Source organism: Ascidiella aspersa, chromosome 3 (assembly GCF_963924565.1).
Source record: "Ascidiella aspersa chromosome 3, kaAscAspe10.2, whole genome shotgun sequence".
Taxonomy (NCBI): Eukaryota; Metazoa; Chordata; class Ascidiacea; order Phlebobranchia; family Ascidiidae; genus Ascidiella; species Ascidiella aspersa.
The window spans coordinates 844,884-863,381 of NC_139449.1; the positions used below are offsets into that span (position 1 = coordinate 844,884).

Sequence of the window (18,498 nt, forward strand, 5' to 3'; positions counted from 1 at the left end):
TCAAACTAGTGTTTTATGCATTCTAACAACCAAAAAGTAAATTAAATAACTCTAACACAAATGTAACACCAAAAATATTCTTGTACCGGTTTATTTCATAAGACTTAGGCGAACAAAAAGACTAACCGGTATAACACAAGCTTTAAATGTTAAACTAAAAACATAGTTTTTCATCTGTTTAACCTAAATAAATACGCCAGCAACAAATAAACTTAACATTGCGAAACAAACATCCAAGCAGGTCTAATACTTAACATCATAAAACAAACAGCCAAGTACTTTTTCACGCAGCTCTAATACGCAAGCAAGCACAAACTGGGAAGTGACAACATAAACAGAGGCAGAGTGCGGTGACATCAGAGCGCAGAAACCGGGGTTTATTGAGGAGAAGACATCGTTTCCTGTTAGAAGCAGCGTATATAGGTGCCTACAGTTGCCTGACACGGAAGTATAATGCAACCAACCAATCTGCAGCTGCTTAAAAGGCTGCTGGGACTTTGCAACTTGAATCACATGCAACAATACTTGACTCATGCCGTTATATTAAACAAGGCAAAACTTTGGTCGGCTTGAACTAAAAACCTGCTTTCAATAACGACAACAAAATTTGGGACAAGTCAAAAAACTTAATAATGTCAGTAACATTTTGTGCAAACAGATTTTTTCATACATAATTTGCATCAATTTTTATTATTTTATGATCTTATTTATTGGAACTTGAAAATTTACATAGCTGGATATCTAGTGTTCTGATTTTCCTAAATGTTTCCAACAAACTAGTAATAGAAGCCCCAAAAAAATATGAGCATTAATATTTTCTGCACTGGTGTTGCATTGAATAACTAACTAAGCAATAAAAATATATTACTCAACTGGATGACACATTGACACAATGATTTGAAACCGCAGTTCCAAAAATGTAAAAATTTTTTTAATTTAAGTAAATTAGTAAAACACTCCACTTAAAAATAATTAATGTCTTTGAAGGCCTTATTTAAAAGTAAATTTTTACTACTATGTCAGAAGCCCACACCACACAATCATTTACCATAATATTAAACGTTTTTAATGCAACTTTAAAGATGTAAAGCAACCCCACATAAATTGTTCAACTCCTTTTTTGATAATTAAAACACCCAATCACCAAAAAAAAAAACACTACTATTTGCTAAAATACTGTCCTTTGCTCTTGGTACAATTGTGCATAATTGTTCCAGTAACTTGCAAAGCAGGTAAATATATTTCCATTCAATATTAATACACTGCCTGGCCTTAATGAAGCTTCAGTACCTTGGTGAACTTTTTGTTGTCACAATATCGAGTTGTAGGCAAATTAATAAACCACTTTGCATTACTGCGTATATGCACAACACTAATGCATAAAGCAACATTGCATAGCACAAAGAGAATATACTGCACTGTATAGACAGCACATTGATATTTGGTTGTGTAATGCAAATCATAACATAAGGCCAATTATAACGGAGTGTTGCTCTTCCAGCAGTATATATAATATATATAAAGTATATATAAGATTTATATATTATGCCTGGCGGCAATAACTTATTTCATAACGCCAATTAGCAACCCAGACAATTTCTCATGTTACACTGCTTTTCCAGAAACTGCTGCTACTAGGCATAATATCAATCAAAAATCAGCTCATTTACCCTGAAAGAAGACGACTTAAAAAGGTTCCTAAACGTTGGTTAACACTGTTTTTATATCCTCAATCACTTTTCACTCGATGAAGTCTTATTTTAAAACACAGCGCATACAGATGCAATCTGACATATAAAATATTTCAATAGATTGACCTTTATTGAATACAATGTTAGGTCATTTGTGGTCCTAATGTAGTATAATTGCTTTTCAAATGTGCAACCTAGCGGTAAATTAATGTTAGACTTCTCTTTCAAACCTTATGTTTCAATAAAATTATAGGTAAATGAAATAGACTTTTGTATTTCAAATATCAACCAGAACCAAGAATATTTTCAACTTAGTAAAAAAAAGAAGGACATTCAAACTGAAATCAAATAAAGAGCAACTGAATAAAGTGTTGCCTACCTTTTTAACATTTCATGGTAAGCAATACCTGTGTAGCAAAAAAGCAATGAATAACGGAACAAACATTTGTTGTATACATATGCTTAAAAATTCTATACGGTAACTTTAAAACTTTGATAAACAGTCCAAGTCTTTAGGCATTTTAATATCTAAAAAATTTCAAATCTGTTATACACTGCATTTAGGTTCCCACTTTGGCAAGCATAACAAATGCTTACTCTAATTCAATCTAGTTAATTCCCATATCTAACATAAATGAGTTCACATATACACCTATCTTTGCTGACCTTTAATTCAACAAAGTGGAAAAGTAGGAAAGGGAAGTAAATACAAAAGTTGTGGCCATTAGATGTAGTTTAAAGTTAATTTCAAGCACTACCTTAAAAATGTTTGTAAATGGCCATATTTGTCCAATTATAAACAGGGTAGTCAGGTTTCACTATATGTCTTTATATAGTACCACTTGATTGCCCTAACTTTAGAATGGTGCATTCATAGTTTAATTTAAACATAAAATTTAAGTTATATTTAGTTTTAAACATACAATGCTCTAATATTGAAAACTATACAATGCTTTAATATTGTTGGTTTTATATTTTAATAAAAACAATTTCACCCACCGCTCTCAAAATGGTGTTCCTTATTGCTTTGAGCCACTTTTGTGTCGTGGCCATGTCGTCGTGTTGTAGCAATAGTGACAAGCCTCGGACGGTTTGAACCTGAAAAATACCACAGTAAAATATCATAGAGTTTATTGGTAAGTCATCAATTGTCAACTTATTTAAGCAGGCTAAATGTTATAAAAAAATATTGCCTTGTCGCAAGTCAATATTGAAAATGGGTAATGACTTTAAATAAAAGTGTTCTTCTTAAAACTGACAATGCCTTATAAGTGGATATATTTCTCTTCTACAGCCTGTAAAAGAACTAACTAAAGTTGATTATGATAGGAAGGTTCTAATTAAGGATGTTGTTTTATGTTTGTCTAATTAAGGGACTTAAGATGTTGTAAAGAGATCGGTTGTTTTTACAAAAAATTTCTAAACACATGTAAATTTATAATTCTATAAATTTCACAATACATGTGCAATGTACATAAAGAATCTGTCTAAAAAAGTACAGTAATACATTTTTAAATGAGTGTATACTATAAGTGTCAATAAAAAGGCAAAACACTAGTTCAGAACATTATAATTTCACAGTTAAGATGATGGTGGTAACAATACAATCTTGTTTAATTAAAGTCTTAAAAATACTTTACAATAAAAAAAAGAAAAAAAAAAAAACAATTATTATTTCTAACAACTGTTCACCACAACATGTCTCTAGCTCCACCCAATGGTGACGTTTTTACTTCCAAAAAAAAAACAGTTTTAACATAAAAATCCTACTTAGTTTTTTTTATAGGACTTAAGTTACTATTGAAATTACTAATTACACTTTTTCATTCCTTAGTTGTGTTTCTTAAAATTAGTAACGATTTTACATAAATGTCTGTTTTAACAAAGACAAAAATAACCTTGCTCAGAAAATCATATATTTTTAACAAATTTTAGGATTTTTGAAGCCACTTAATTTACAATGGTGTGTTGTTTTATCTTTATTGTACTTATCGAACAGAAACAAGCGTACCTCCAGCACGTTTTTCTTGCTGCTTTTATCTTTCGCCCAATCGACGGACGCTCCTCGCAGATCACAACTGCTCTCTGGCTTCCCGTGTGGCATAGATTTCGTCTGGAAATATTTTTACGTCAAGTTTACGTGCTCCAGGTGGCTTGTATATAAAGGACACAAGGTTTTGCCCGAGGGAAAGCGCTCCACTACGGAGCAGTGTCCAACTAGTCAGGGGTACGGTTGTTAAATTTTTTTTCAGGCATACATTTTCAGGGCTTATTGTTTTTTTTCTTTTCTTTTGTGTAAGTGGGCGGTTATGAATTATATCGTTATGAGCGATACTTACCAGGGTAACTTTTCAACATTATTAATTTCACTTTGGTTTGTGGTTTAGTATAAACCTGGCCTGTTTTACAATTTCCTTAACTTGTTTCTGCAAGCAAAAAGAGATTCCGAAAATAAATTTCCGGCCCATATAATAAAAGATAACACCAAAAGGCTAACACTATTTACAGCAAAAACAAAACAAAACACTACTCACAGCTGTCGCTTGCAATTTCACCTATTTTGTTTGTGTGAACACAATAATGACATCATTTCAGGCAAGTTTAATTATCGAAAAACAATTCTTAAGAACGGTCGTCCAAATGTTAATGTGTATCTTAAATTTACTGTTTAAAGAAGTTTACTTATTTTGTATTTGATATTGAAATAACTTTTATATGGAACATTCATGTAACCTTTGTGTACCAACTGTGCTTTTATTTAATTGTGGTATTTCATAAAACAATTGGTTTTAAATAAAAAAATGCCTCAGACATTGCTACTCACGGCTGTAGCTTGTTTGTGATCTTTGTAGAAGAGTAGGTTGTTAGCAAGGAGGACGAGCCACTGCTGCATCCAGTTCTTACGTTGCTTCTTCCCGGCTTCCATCAGCTTTGTGACATTCATTCGACCTTGACGCTCAATCATCTGCGACCAGAGCGCAATTTAGTTGCACAATTAAATCACTAGTTTCCAGCAAATTTATAAGTTTTCAATTGGTTGAGAATAAACTTAACAGACTCCAGTAAAACCCTAAACGAAGCTTTGGATTGGGGAAATCAAATTGCGCATATTTTGCCAAAATAGCTAAAAATCACCAGAAAAAAACAAAACATATAATAATAACAGCAAGAAATATCACCTTAAGTGTTATCAACTAAACAAGAAGTTAGAAACAAATGTGACACCATATGCAAAAACTAATAGAAGTATAAATCCTAACTTTACATCTTTATTTATTTGAAGGCGCAGAGACTCAAATATATAAATTAAATGTTAAGGCTATAATCATTGAGACAAAGGCAGACATTACAATTTTTTTGCATTATTTATGTGACGCTACAACTAAAAATGTTGTATTTAATATGTCTGCTATTACTTACATTAAGCTAAAACTACTCTAGTCCTTAAAAAATAAGATTAAAAAAAGGGGTTCAACAGTTTTTTCAGTAAAATGTGTTTTTATTAAAATAAAAAATACAACGCACTGGGTGGGGCAGTGGAGCAGTGGTACTTTCCCCATCGTGAGAACCTTGGCCCTGCTGCAAAAAACAAAGTTGTCGGAAAACATTAAATTAAAGAAAATGCATTTCAAAACAAAATCAAAGCTGTCTGCGTAGTTTATGTCGTTAATCAATTAAAAAACTTTCTTTGAGGTTTTTTGAAATTAAGAAGTGTATTTACTCTTAGCCTTGCAAGAAATTTTTGGGTGTCTGCATAATTAAAAGGGAATAATTTCTGGTTAAACAAATAAAATAATTTCACAAATTTAAATACCAATTAGATGGCTTCCAAATATTTCAAACAAGAAACATGCAAAAACATGGTAAATTGGATCAGGGCTCGCAATATCTCCCGAAACATGGATTTGTGAACGAAATAACATTGTAGATTTATTTCATTGTATATTATATATATAAAATAATTTTAAAAACAAAAAACGGGATGTGATTTCTTTTAAAATCCTAAAAAAATTAAATTAAAAAACACAAAATAGCCTTAATTAGTGTACATTTTTTTGGTACACTTCAACTGCGTTCATTTTTTTACGAATTCTAAAATTTATGAATTGAAAACAAACAAAGTAAACGAAAGTTTTGCAAGTTTGATGAAACATTGTGAGCCCTGGTTGAGAATATTTCAGCACTCACCCCTTCAACAAGCAAGTTGTAATCTGACAGTGACATCTGTAAAGGTTGGTGCGACTGCAGAAAACATGCAGAAACGTGGTTAGAGGGTTAGGTAGAGAGGCTACATGCTGTGGGTGTTCAGTTGGACAAAGCAATCACCAACATTAGTAAACAGTTAAGGTTTGAGGAAGAATTTATAAGTAAAAATCATGCAAGCTCAATTTTTCAGGAAAAAGCAAAAACCACCATTAGGAATTGCCAGCAATAGCAAATTTCCAAATTACTAAAAATAAATCAAAAATTGAAAAAATAATATAGAAATGCAAAATATTTAAACTTATAAAATAAGTCACAATTTCATTTCTAATTAAAGAATATGCTTAATTTCGAATTTGTGTTTTTATAGATGATATTGCTTGTAGGAAGAAAACATATTTGCCGTAAAACACCAAAACAAGCTGATTTAGTTTTTCTAAGTTACTTACATAGATTGTCTAAAAAAAAAAATTGGGCCATATAATTATGTTTTTAAAAACGAAAATGTATTACTACCGTTACTTAAACAAAATACAGCTCAATCATAAGCAAGGAATAACCAAAGCAAAGTTTACGACCAGCTAAAGCGCACAAGAATTATCTTGCATAAAAAACAGCTTGATTACGAAAAAGCTCGTCAGAAAACAGATTCAAAAGCAAAATTAACTACTACTTGCCGCAATTAAACAAAGTACAGCGTAATCGCAAGCAAGAAATCAACTTAAACTTTCCGGACACCTAAATATGATAAAAGCGCACAAGTATAATTACTTGCATGAAATGATGAAAAACAGCGATTGAGAATATCTTAACATGGAAGCAAAGTTTTTCGGCCACCTTAACATGACAGAAGCGCAGGGATCATTCTTCGATTAAGAAAAGCATGACACGGAGCAGAAGCGTCAGGGTTTACCTGCGAGTAGTCCTCAGCACTAGAGGGCGGGTTGGTGCTGTTGAGCACGATCATGGATCGGGCCTGAATGACCCGGTCCACCTGCCGAGCGAACCCCCGGCCCGGTCGCTTGTTCAACCCCCCTGGGTCGACCCCAAGGGTGGTCTTATGGGGGAGGGAAGCTGAGTGGTGAAGGTAATCGACCTCGGGTGCAACTTGCAAGCCGGATTCGCGCTCGAGCGTTTTCGCTTTACGACTTGACGGTTTGTGTTTATCGGGAATCAGCCGTAACTCATCGTTACTGCCGTCGTCATCGTCACTCCACTCCATTGTCGATGTCGTCGGTGCCGTTACGTCTCCGAGCGATTCCGACTTTGGTAAAAGATTAGTAAAGCTTTGGGGCCACACGGTGGCCTCGGCATGCTTATTACTGTTAACTTGTGACACTCGGGATGCACAAATATTTGTTGGTCTTTTCACTTATTTGCAAAACACACACAACTTATCAAGCTCAGTACGACTTTATAGGGACTATATTGAAATAGTTTTCAATAATCAGTTGTTGAAGTAAAAAAAACATACTGTAATTTACGTGTTTGGTTGTCAAAGTTTTTGGTTTACGGTTAACATAAATCTGATTTTTTTTGTTAATATTAGAAAATTAAAAAAATTGTTCATATTGAAAAATTTTGTCATGAAATCAGTTTTCATTTTTAAAAATCGGTATCCGAGGCAGTTTGTCTGCAGTAACATGGCATGGTAACTTAAAAAATAAAGTTTAATAATTTAAAAAATAAAGTTCAACTATTAGATTATTGCTCAAAATTCTAGCTCATTAAACCGACAGTTTAAAACCAATGTTTTACATTTGTACATCCCAGGTGGTCGTTCAATATTAAAAGTTGAGTAATTCCAAACCAAGTGTCTTGCTGGAGTTAAGATTAAGTTTTTAAAAGCATGCAAGTGTCTACAAGTATTTGAAGTAAAGATGAAATAGTTTGCAAAAACATCAAAAAGAAAATGTTACAAGTTAAAATCTACATTTCAGTCATTCCATAAAGATACAATAATCTTAGTAGTGTTTCAAGTGCCAATTGCGACAACCAACAGGTGACAAGTGGCGCTGACAAGTGGCGCTGACAAGTGGCGCTGACAAGTGGCACTGACAGGTGACAAGTGGCACCAACAAGTGGCACCGGCCGGTGACAAGAACCAAGTGGCACCAACAAGTGGCAAGTTGTCATCTTACCTCTGGCAGGTGCCACAGAGTTTGTCGTGTGAGCTCGTTGAAGTAGTAAAAGTTCCCGGTTTGTTCATCCAACATTTGATGCCACTGAGAAACAAAAAAATTACAACAAAACATTTTTGTAACCTCGTAGCTATTTCTATTCCTAAGAGTTTGTATTTGTGTAATTTGATTGATACCGGGGGAAATACCTGATATCAGTTATAAGGGATGTATTTACTTGTTTAACCTTTTCGGTATTTTGTATGATATACCTTACACTAGGGATATCAAACTCTGCCTTGCAATACCTTGGGGCGTCATTTAATTTTCGAAGAGTATCGAAGAATGATTGGTTTTAAAAAAGTATTCTGCTGCATGAATATGCATTCAAACGTACTGTTCTGTGCAACACAATTCAACAAGCTTTACTAAAAGCTTTACAAGAATAAAGTTTGAGAACACACTGTGTGAAGACATACTTTAAAATATAAAATACCAAGAGAAAAAAACAAGCAACTAAGATTCATAACTTTTCAAGCATTGTATATTATTTCATTATTATAAAAAAAATAACAAACCAATTCTCACCCGGTCTCCGTTTATTTCGTGGATAAAAACGATTTCTCCGTCCGGGCTCATTTCTCGGCGCCAAATTGCGAGCGGGGAGACGGAAGAGTTGCGGTCGACATCGTGGGTCGTAAACGACGACGACCTCGACTTGTGGGTGGACCGCTTCGAGCTTAGCGGGGAAGACGGGAAATCGTTGAAGTTGCGATTACTATCGCTCAGAGCTTTCTTGTGCTTTGCGAACTTTTTATCGCCAACTTCAAGCGAAGTTCCGAAGCTTGACCGATTGTTGCTGCTATTGTTGTTGCGGGGAACCCCCAGCATCCTGTGGTCGGGGCTGACCGGTGGGGAGTTCCCCTGCACTTGGGACCAGGGGTCCTCGACGTCACGTTTGGTCGGGGAGAGGTCCGACTCGACCCGGTGGGGCCGGGACACGAGGGGGGAACGGTGGCTGTTTTTGTAGCGGGCCGGGGAGGTTTTTCTTCGTTGTAAAGGAAGCGAACTGGAAATAAGAATTTCTTTAGGGCTTTTACAATTAAAAAAAAAAAAATTTTAATTTTTTTATTTTTTTAATTTTTTTAAATGAGAGATCATTGATCAATGTTAATACTGACAAAACAGTATTAAGTGCAAATCTAAGTTATTTAATCAATTGTTTGTGCAGATTTCTTTAAACACTCACAAAAACCTAAATACAAGTGAAAAAACAATGGAAGGCAATGTTATAAACAGTTTTTTTGTGAAATACAGATATTTAAAAATTTTGTTTTAAATATTTTTTTAAAAACTTTTGCATTTTTTTTAAGGACTGAGAAAGTACAGAATAACTAAAGAAAGTTTTGGTAGCAATCAGCACACATCGTTTTGGCTTCTGGTTGAATCTTAGTTGTTAGCCAAACTCACATTTCGTCGTCGGGTTGCGGGGAAAGTCGTGATCGTTCCAGGGAAGGTTTCTTGGAAGCGTCCGGCACCGCTGGTGGAACCGGGGGGCCCGAGGAAACCTAATCAGCAAGACAATTGAGATTTTTATGTCAACGCATTATTGGTCAACAAACTTAATTCTGCCGGATGGTAGCTAGATTTATTGGTTATTGTAAATTGTTTTTTTTTGTGTTATTACAAGTTTTCTTTTTCGATTTTCCTTTGTGGTTTGCCATGCAATGTATTACAAGCGTTTTAAAAAATTCATTAAGTACAGTACAACAGGTTTAAGCTTGTATTTATTTGAACAAAGGCCCCTGAATGGAGAGTTTGGTGGCAGAATTGGTACACATCAGATATTAGGGGATTATCAGACGCCATTATTTACAATTATTTAATGTGGGCCCAATAAGCCAACCTTATCCAATATTGTCAAACTCTACCTAACCCAGGGTGAGAAGTTTAAAGTTGTAAAATGTTGTTTGATTAATAATTTGCATTGAACGACTCGCAAGGAACTCTAGATGCCGCTTGAGCAAAATACATCCCTTTAAAGTTAAACAAACAGTGAATCCTGGAGTTTACTCAATTTTTTCTAAAATTAGAGGTTTTCAAAGGTTATAACAAGCTTACTTCATGTTGTGTTGCCTCTACTTCATCCACACTTGGTTTTGAGGGGCGTTTAACGGACATCGCGCCACTCTTCGAGTTGTAGTAATACTTGCTCCCCGTCTGGTCGTCAGATTGTAGCTCCCACTTCGAATCACCAGGCTGCAATATTCAATAACAATAATTCACTTTGACTAGAAACAAACAAAGATTAAAACGATTTTAGCTGACAAGAAACGTAAAAAAATTAGGGATTGCCATTTTTTTTCTGCAAATCACCAACAAGCAATGTTAAAATGAATTAAGTCATGAATTATATCGCTTTCACTTAATATTTTTCAAAAAAATGACTTGAATTGGAACACACGACGCACAAGCTGCATAAATGGAAGCCAAATTATATGCAAATGCAAGCATTAAAGCTGTTCAAATAACTTTTTGTTGATTGTCAATTTGCTAAGGTAACTCATATTTTTTTCCAGAGCCACACCCATTCAATTCAAACCTAAATTTAAAGTGAAACTTGTCAAGGCTATTCACTGTCTGCAAAGCGAAGTTCATTACATAGTTAATAAATTACAGGTAAATATGGCAGCTACACAAAAACACTAACAAATACCTTTGAACACCACCTTTTATCCTTAAAGTATCTCTAAGATATTAGTGACTTATAGAGTATAGATCACTCATAGCATTACAGCCAAGTGTTGTTAATAAAGTTTGAAACACGAAAAATCCTTAAAGTTCACTGAAACTTTATGAAAAAGATTTGGTGATCGGTACTATATAACCAGTTCAGGTTGAATTTAAATTAAAATAAAAACGGTAAAGGTTATTTACTGTCCTTAAAAACAAATTACAGATAAAACTGGCAGTTACATTTAAAAACCGTGAAACCTTTAAACACCTCCTTTTGGCTTATAGTTTAAGCCCACCATTATAGGGTTCACATACCATGCCTATTTCTAAAATTTGTTCTTTTTGGTTGCAGTGTCATAGAATATACTAATGTGCTTATTTCTAAAAAAATATGCTTATTTTTGAGTTGTGTGCAAGCCCCACAACAATTTTTATTGCATGGCATCTTTTATTTTCTTTTATAATAAACAAGTATAAAAAAGTTTGACAAAAATATTATACCTGTCTGCAAACGTTAATCCTAACAGTTATCTGACCCACAGCAACCAGGCCTTACAATTGTTTGGCCGTTTATGAAAAAAGGTCGGTGAACCGGGCAAAGGCACCACATGGCTCCTTTTATATTAGAAGTTTTGCAATTCAACCAAATAAACACATTTTCTCCACAGTGCTTGTAATTAAGCTGTACTTAGCACAGAGAATAACAAATGTTATTAGGAATGTTGTATTTGGATGCCCCCCCAAAACATCCTGGAATCGCCGCAGGTTATCATTATTGTGATTATTTTTTCCTCGTAGCTTGCTTTTTTCGGTCTCAATAACCCTGCCCAGAAAGTTCACACACAACACTAAACAACAGGCACACACAACATCCCTTAGAACCCGGGTTCTCACCGTGTTTCTTGCTGAATGTTCAAAACTTCTGTGTCTGGCTTCAGGCTTGGGGCTGATAGGATCCGGGGGTGATTTGGGGTGTGGGGTCGAATCGTGGCCCCCTTTTAAGGCAGTGGGACCGCTACTTTCATTTTCTGCATGCAACGCACGTTTGTTTACTGAACACACGTATACAAGCTTTCTGTTTACTTTTGGTAGTTTCAGTTAATTTGCAACTTTGGATAAGCACACCTTAAGTGTGTTCAACATGTTTAAACATATTTACCAAATCTACTGTTAAAACAGGTATATAACTAATAATATGTCACTTCTAGTATTCTCCAGACCTTTCTGACACAGTTAGTGATTTTACATGATATAAAATATACGATTTAATAAGACAATGGTTGATTCATTTAAGTATTTTCTTACCTTTCACAGATGAAGTTGGTGAGGTTGAATTTAAACCTTTTCTCCGAACATGGTCTTCAACTGATTTCTGAATCGTCTGGAATTTACAAAGAAGTATTTTTACATCAAGCTTTTTATATTATTGTTACTGCTTAAGCCTTAAGTAGTTGCTTAGCTTTTGTTTTTTTCGTATATTGAAATATTCACACAGAAGTGTGTACAACTGCAATCTAATCCTTCACAAGTCGTACTGGCCAACAAAAAAACACACATTCCACAGTATGCCGGGATTAGAAGGGATAACAGAAAGTCGTTGATCAATTGTTAGTTTATTGCTTATAATACTGTTTTTTTAATGAAAAGTTCTTTCCGGGACTTTCGTGTTTACAAATAATAACATAGCAACAACAAATAAATACCAGAAGAACTTTTTCAGCTTATATCTATATACCATGTCTGGTAGCAACAGCATTTTTATTAAACTTTTAGTTACCTCTAGATTCTCATATTCAGGTTCCTCAAACTGTGGTGGCTGCTTTTTCTGCAAAAAAAAAAAAAAAAACTGTCAACGACGAAGTATTTCAAGCTAGACTTTAAACAAAAAGTAATACATCTGTTAGTTACAAACTACTGACTGTTTACTACACACATGTGTACAACTGTGATCTGGATATTCCAACGGTGCACTGTCCAAACATAATTGCAAATTACGACTAGTTATTAAATATATTCAATTGTTAAGCATGTTGTGTAAAGGATCACATGATACATGAACATTAATCCTCTTAAATTATATTGCTACTAATCCTAGCGGTTTAAGTTATTCATTTCACAACTTTAAGTAAGCTCACATGTTTGCAGATTGTTTACAAACTTTACAAGACACAACAGAAAAATCTATGAAATATTTGTTTTCACATTAAAATTACTGGAATACTTCAGGTATTTTAGGCTTAAATTTAAAGGTAAAACATGCTTTTGCAAGTGTTTAGGTGGAGCTATGTTCTTGAAGATTGTTCACAAACTTTACAAGATTCAACAGAAGAAATCTATAAAAGTTTGTTTCTGTATTAAAGTTACTGGAATAATTTCACTTATTTTCCGTTTAAATTACCAAGTAAAAATGCTTTTACAAGTATTTTGGTGTACCTATGATCTCTATTTTATAATTTAAACTCACCTTTCTATGAAACTTGTGCGAAGGCTCATAAGGAACTTCATCGTACGGATTTTCATTCTCAATAAATCGATCAAGCGAATCGCAACTTGCACGCATTTCAGAACTAAAAATAAAATATTTATTTAAATTAAAAAAATGATACTGGTTCAGAACACCACTCAAAACCTTGACTAAATGGTTCTTCCATCAAAGCAAGGCTATTTAAAAAAATATTTCATTCAAATAAAACTAAGTATTAAAATGGAACTATGTGTTTTACCTCTTTAATGGTGAAGAGTCTAAAAAATAGTTTTTCTCAGTTTAAATTAGGACAACATAAAAATTATAAAAACAATAAATTGAACATTAGTGAGATAAAAATAGAAGAATGCAAATGAAACAAAAACACAAAGTTTTTAATTAAACTTCTTCATGTGGTCTTGATAACTTCGAAAAGTTACATTAAACCTTTCAATTTAGCCTATTTTGCTGGTTTAGGATTATTAAGGATTTATAGGATTATTAATAACATCATTTGGTATAGGATTGGACTTTTTGTTTAAAATATCGGACATCACTACTTGCTACTTAGCAAAGCTTTAATAAATAGATAGATATGTTTATTGTTAGGGAAGTAGATTCCCAGGGAGCAGCGAAAGACCGTTAGATCATCAAAGTCAGCCGCTCCCTGACCGCAATATAATCAGAATACATGTACAGGTATACAACAAATTAAATCATTAAAAAACAAATTTAAATACAATGAAACAACATAATTTTGGCCATATTAGTGGCTGCTATAACAGTGAACAACCTTTGTAGAAAAACAAAACAAAAAGAGGTACAAACAAACAGCAAAAAACAAAAGGGCAACGGTGCAACACAAGTGACAGAAGGGGCACAATTTGTGAATGGCACCGTTGCCATACAATACAATAATTACAATGATAACTAAATACAATACAATGATAACAATACAATAAAAAACGAACAAGGGTATAACAAACAGAAACAAAAATATAACAATGCAACGGAACGGAGCGGGAACGATACAACAGCCAAAAAACTAAATAAACAACTAATACAGGCACGATTGGAGAAGGTTCTGTAAGCGACTAAGCGTGACGGTTGCTAGGCTGCGTTTACCAGGTTTTTTTGGACCACTTGGTTTTGGTTTGTTGTGATCACACGAGGTAGGATTCAAAGTAAGCTTGTTTTATCGATCGTACGAAAGATTTAAAGGGCAGTGATTTAACATTAGAAGGGATGGTTTCCCAATATTGCGTACCTAAGTATCCTAATGTATTTTTTCCTGAGTCAGTTTTTACCTTAGGATGGAAATAATTTTGATGATCATGTAGTCGTGTGTTGTAAGAGTGTATACTAGTTAGGGGAACAAGCATATTGAAGAAAGCACCCGGTAAGTGTTTTGTTTGAAATTTGTGTACTGTTTTTAGGATTTCAAGTTTAAATATATCATTTAATTTTAGAATGGTGTGCTCTTGGTATAATGGTGATAATCTTGTTCTGGGAGGGGAACTGCTTAAAATTTGGATAGCTTTGTTTTGTAGGACTGTGATGTGTTTTAAGTTTGAAAAGCAAGCTCTACCCCAACTTAGAACGCAATACTGTAGATGTGTGTTTACTAAACTGTAATAAACCAGGCGTAAAGAATGTGCATTAAGGTAAAATTTCATTTTAGCCATAAGGCCAATTGCTTTGGAGACTTTTCTCTCTACTTGTTGAATATGTGGTAACCACATTAGTTGGGAGTCGATGGTAAGGCCTAAATATTTTGCAGAAGGTACTTGTTGGAGTGTTTTTCCCCTAATGTTTATGTTGAACTGATTATTGCAACTCTTATGTTTTAAATCTGTCACAATGAAATGCGTTTTTGAATTATTTATTGATAATTTGTTGCAACAAAACCAATCATCTATTTTTTGTATTTCAATTTGCATTATATTTTCTAGGCTTTTCAGATTGGAATGGGAGGCATACAACACAGTATCATCGGCGTATAGGCTGCAGTTAATTTTAGTGTTTGCTGGCAAATCATTGATATATATTTGAAATAGAAGGGGGGACAATATACATCCCTGTGGGACACCGCATACAGGCATTAGACAAGGTGAAATGTAAGAACCCACTTTTGTGTATTGTTGGCGGTTTTCTAAAAAACTCTTAAGTAATGCTAAAGGTGGTGATTAAGTTTCTTTAATAAAATTTGATAATAGAATACTTACAGTTTACCACCGGGTGAAGCAGAGAGCACGGTGAGATCTTCCCTCGATCCGCTGAGTGCAATGATGCGTTCGTTTCCCGAGTGAATCGAGCGTGACAGCGGCCGTTCCTTTGTCGAATCCACCGACTTGTTTTTCCGCTTTGACTTTTGCAGAGCTTGGTACGCTTTTCTTTAAAAAAATATAAATAATGTTGCAACAATATTTAATAGGATTATTGACAAACTAAAAGCAACAAAAACACATTTTCTATTTTAACAAAAAAAAATTAAAGCTACATCATTATTTGAAAGCTAAGCTTTCAGTGGGCTCATACTGCATATGATTTTATAAATTAGGCATTTTTTCAGATTTTTTATTTTTAAACAAAATTAAATTTTGTTTATATAAACTTTGCTAGAATAAAGAATAAAATTGTTGCAATAAATGCAATAGGTTAAGATTTACCAACAAAAAGGCAACAAAATGGCATTTATTTCATATTTGAATCAAAAATAGACTGTTAAAAAATTGTAATGCCAAGCTTTAATTGGCCAACAAAAATATATTTTCTTGATACAAAAATTCCAATTAGTCCTTATTATTCTATAAACATTATTATTAGATTCAATTTGCTATTCAGAGCAAAGTAAAAGCAGCAAGTTTACTTGAAATAAGGATGTTCTGGGTATTTCCGTTGGCTTGTTAGTGTGACATATGCAGCGGGAATGTAGATTGGTTTCTTATCTTCTACAAATATAAAAAAATCTTGGTAATAAACCTTTATTCACCAAACCAACACAATATACCACAAGGGCCAATTAAACAGTTATACTCACTTTGATGAAAACTTGAAAAAAATATTTTATATCAAATAAAAAAAAAATTCAAGTTAAAATTTTAAAGCATACACTTTAGGTATTATATTAAAGAAGTATGATAACTATATATTTGATGATACAGAATACTAATTAAGAGTTGAGAATCAAACTTTCCCAGAAACATGTAAATCTAGAATGTTTTATTGTGATTGAAATACTTAAATTGAGTTAAAACAAAAGTTACACTTATACATCAAACTGACACAAAAATCTTTATCAGTCGACAAAAACTAACTAATACCACAGCTTTAAAGTGGATTTTTATTTATATTACCAAATACTATTTCATAGCAATAGCTCGATTAGTTCAGAAATTAGCATACCCTTCTGTAACCAACAAGGTGAGCTACTGTAACTGCAAAGCACTAACATGGACAAAACAGAAAGTAAAGAGTAAAATGTTCAATATCCATAAAACTAAAGCCATAAAAAATAAAATTTAGAGCAGCGTAAACATTACAAAGTCTATACAGAAGTCGAACTAATATCAAAAAGTAATAAAGATTTATATAAAACGTTCACAAAATGCCACCTATTTTTGTATGGGCTTTGGCATTCATTCTACGTCTAACTACAACCTCTAACCGTTATCTTATGATTTATTCGAAACCTTGACAAAATGCTACACACTTCTGTATAGGCTTCAATATTAAGAATACATGTAACTACAATCTCCAGCTAATGTCCTACAAAATTAATTTGAATCACTTATATTAGAATAACGTGAACACAAAACAAAACCAAAACTCTTACCAAGTTGTATGACTTGCCACCAATCTGCGTTTGATTTTTTAACGAGAATAAACTCCTGTCCTTCCTTGATGCTGATTAGTCTCCCATCATTTGCCTTGTACTTATAACTATACTCCACCTTAACGATGGAGCCAAGGTCTTCTGCGTTTATTGAGCTCATTTTGAGAAATTTCGTTTTTACATTTTGGGTATAAAGCCTAGAGTTTACTGACAAATATATAAACAATAAAGGTTAAAAAAAATCTTTTAATTTTGATGTACACTTGATTTCATTCAAGGCGTAAATTAAGTAAATAGGTTGCGAGGAAACCTAACAGGGAAAATTCTGGACGCTGGTCTAGAATGCTAACACGGCGTTGAAACAATTTTTACATCAAAGCATAATATTTGGGTTAGAGTGTAGGTTAGTGTTTGGGTGAATATTATTAATTTAACTTGATAATGAATTGCAAAGCCAAAACAGTTCTAGTAGATTGACATCATCTTGAATAAGATGTTATTTAATTTCTATTATAAAAAGTTACTTCTTAGCCACGTTTATTTACCCGACCTTTTTTACTTTGCAATTCATTATCAAGCTACATTACAGATCCATGCGTAGTGCCTTTATCATGTAATAATATTACTTAACCCAAACCCATACCTAACCCAAACGCTAACCCGCACCTTAACCCATCTAATGTGCATTGTGGTAGAATTATATGGCGCTGGTCTAGAAACCTAGCACAATAAAAATTATTTGGGTTAAGGTGCAGTTTAGCATTTGGGTAGGTCAAACATTATTATTAAATAATGAATATAATATAATACTTGACCCACAAACACAAAAATGCTAACTCGCAGCACTCTAACCCAAACATTGTGCGTTGATTTAATAATTGTTTCAACGCTTTGGCAGCACTCTATACCGGGCAAAAAACTTATTTACGTGATTAATAAGCATTTTGGTCGCTGGTCTAGAATCCTAACACATTTTTTTACAGTAAATAAACAAGAAAAAATACACTCTGAACTTTTGGGATTTAAACACGATGAAGCAAGTGGGATAGCACAGAGCTACTTCACAACACACACTAAGAACCTTGCCTGAAAAACAACAATTTACTGCATGTACAAACTGAAATAATTTTTTTTCTCTTTTCTGTCATAATGTGTAACCGAAATTTGAACACGCCTTCATAAAATCACCACCCATAAATGCAAACAATGAACGCCCACGCGAAAATAAAACGACAAAAAAGCGATTTTTCACGCATTTTTGTAAATTTACAGGTTTATAACTTCATACAACAAGGGCTTGTGAATTACGTCAAGCTGTTTCAACATTGCTGAAACTTTTTACGAGGGTTTTACAATCATGGAGGCAAAATAAACAAGAAAACTTGCAACATTCCGTCTTTCCATTCAAGCAAAAATTCACTTTGCTCAAAAAACATTGCCGCAAGGCAC

The 18,498-nt window shown here is 33.6% G+C and overlaps 1 protein-coding gene across 1 annotated transcript in view; it reads right to left on the reverse strand.

Annotated features, from left to right (window-relative positions):
* LOC146157990 (rho GTPase-activating protein 12-like) overlaps positions 1-17,567 on the reverse strand; it is a 41,126-nt gene extending 23,559 nt beyond the window's left edge. Inside the window, exons 1-17 of the mRNA XM_083383685.1 lie at positions 17,050-17,567; positions 16,084-16,165; positions 15,440-15,607; positions 13,215-13,317; positions 12,528-12,575; positions 12,056-12,131; positions 11,645-11,778; positions 10,136-10,273; positions 9,485-9,582; positions 8,603-9,083; positions 8,036-8,119; positions 6,808-7,158; positions 5,880-5,933; positions 5,217-5,270; positions 4,516-4,656; positions 3,703-3,804; positions 2,691-2,789 (exon numbers count right to left, since the gene is read on the reverse strand). Of these exons, the coding sequence (XP_083239811.1) occupies positions 2,691-2,789; positions 3,703-3,804; positions 4,516-4,656; positions 5,217-5,270; positions 5,880-5,933; positions 6,808-7,158; positions 8,036-8,119; positions 8,603-9,083; positions 9,485-9,582; positions 10,136-10,273; positions 11,645-11,778; positions 12,056-12,131; positions 12,528-12,575; positions 13,215-13,317; positions 15,440-15,607; positions 16,084-16,165; positions 17,050-17,209 (2,373 nt within the window). The 5' untranslated portion in view covers positions 17,210-17,567. The remainder of the gene's footprint in view (positions 1-2,690; positions 2,790-3,702; positions 3,805-4,515; positions 4,657-5,216; positions 5,271-5,879; positions 5,934-6,807; positions 7,159-8,035; positions 8,120-8,602; positions 9,084-9,484; positions 9,583-10,135; positions 10,274-11,644; positions 11,779-12,055; positions 12,132-12,527; positions 12,576-13,214; positions 13,318-15,439; positions 15,608-16,083; positions 16,166-17,049) is intronic.
* Positions 17,568-18,498: the final 931 nt, after the last annotated feature.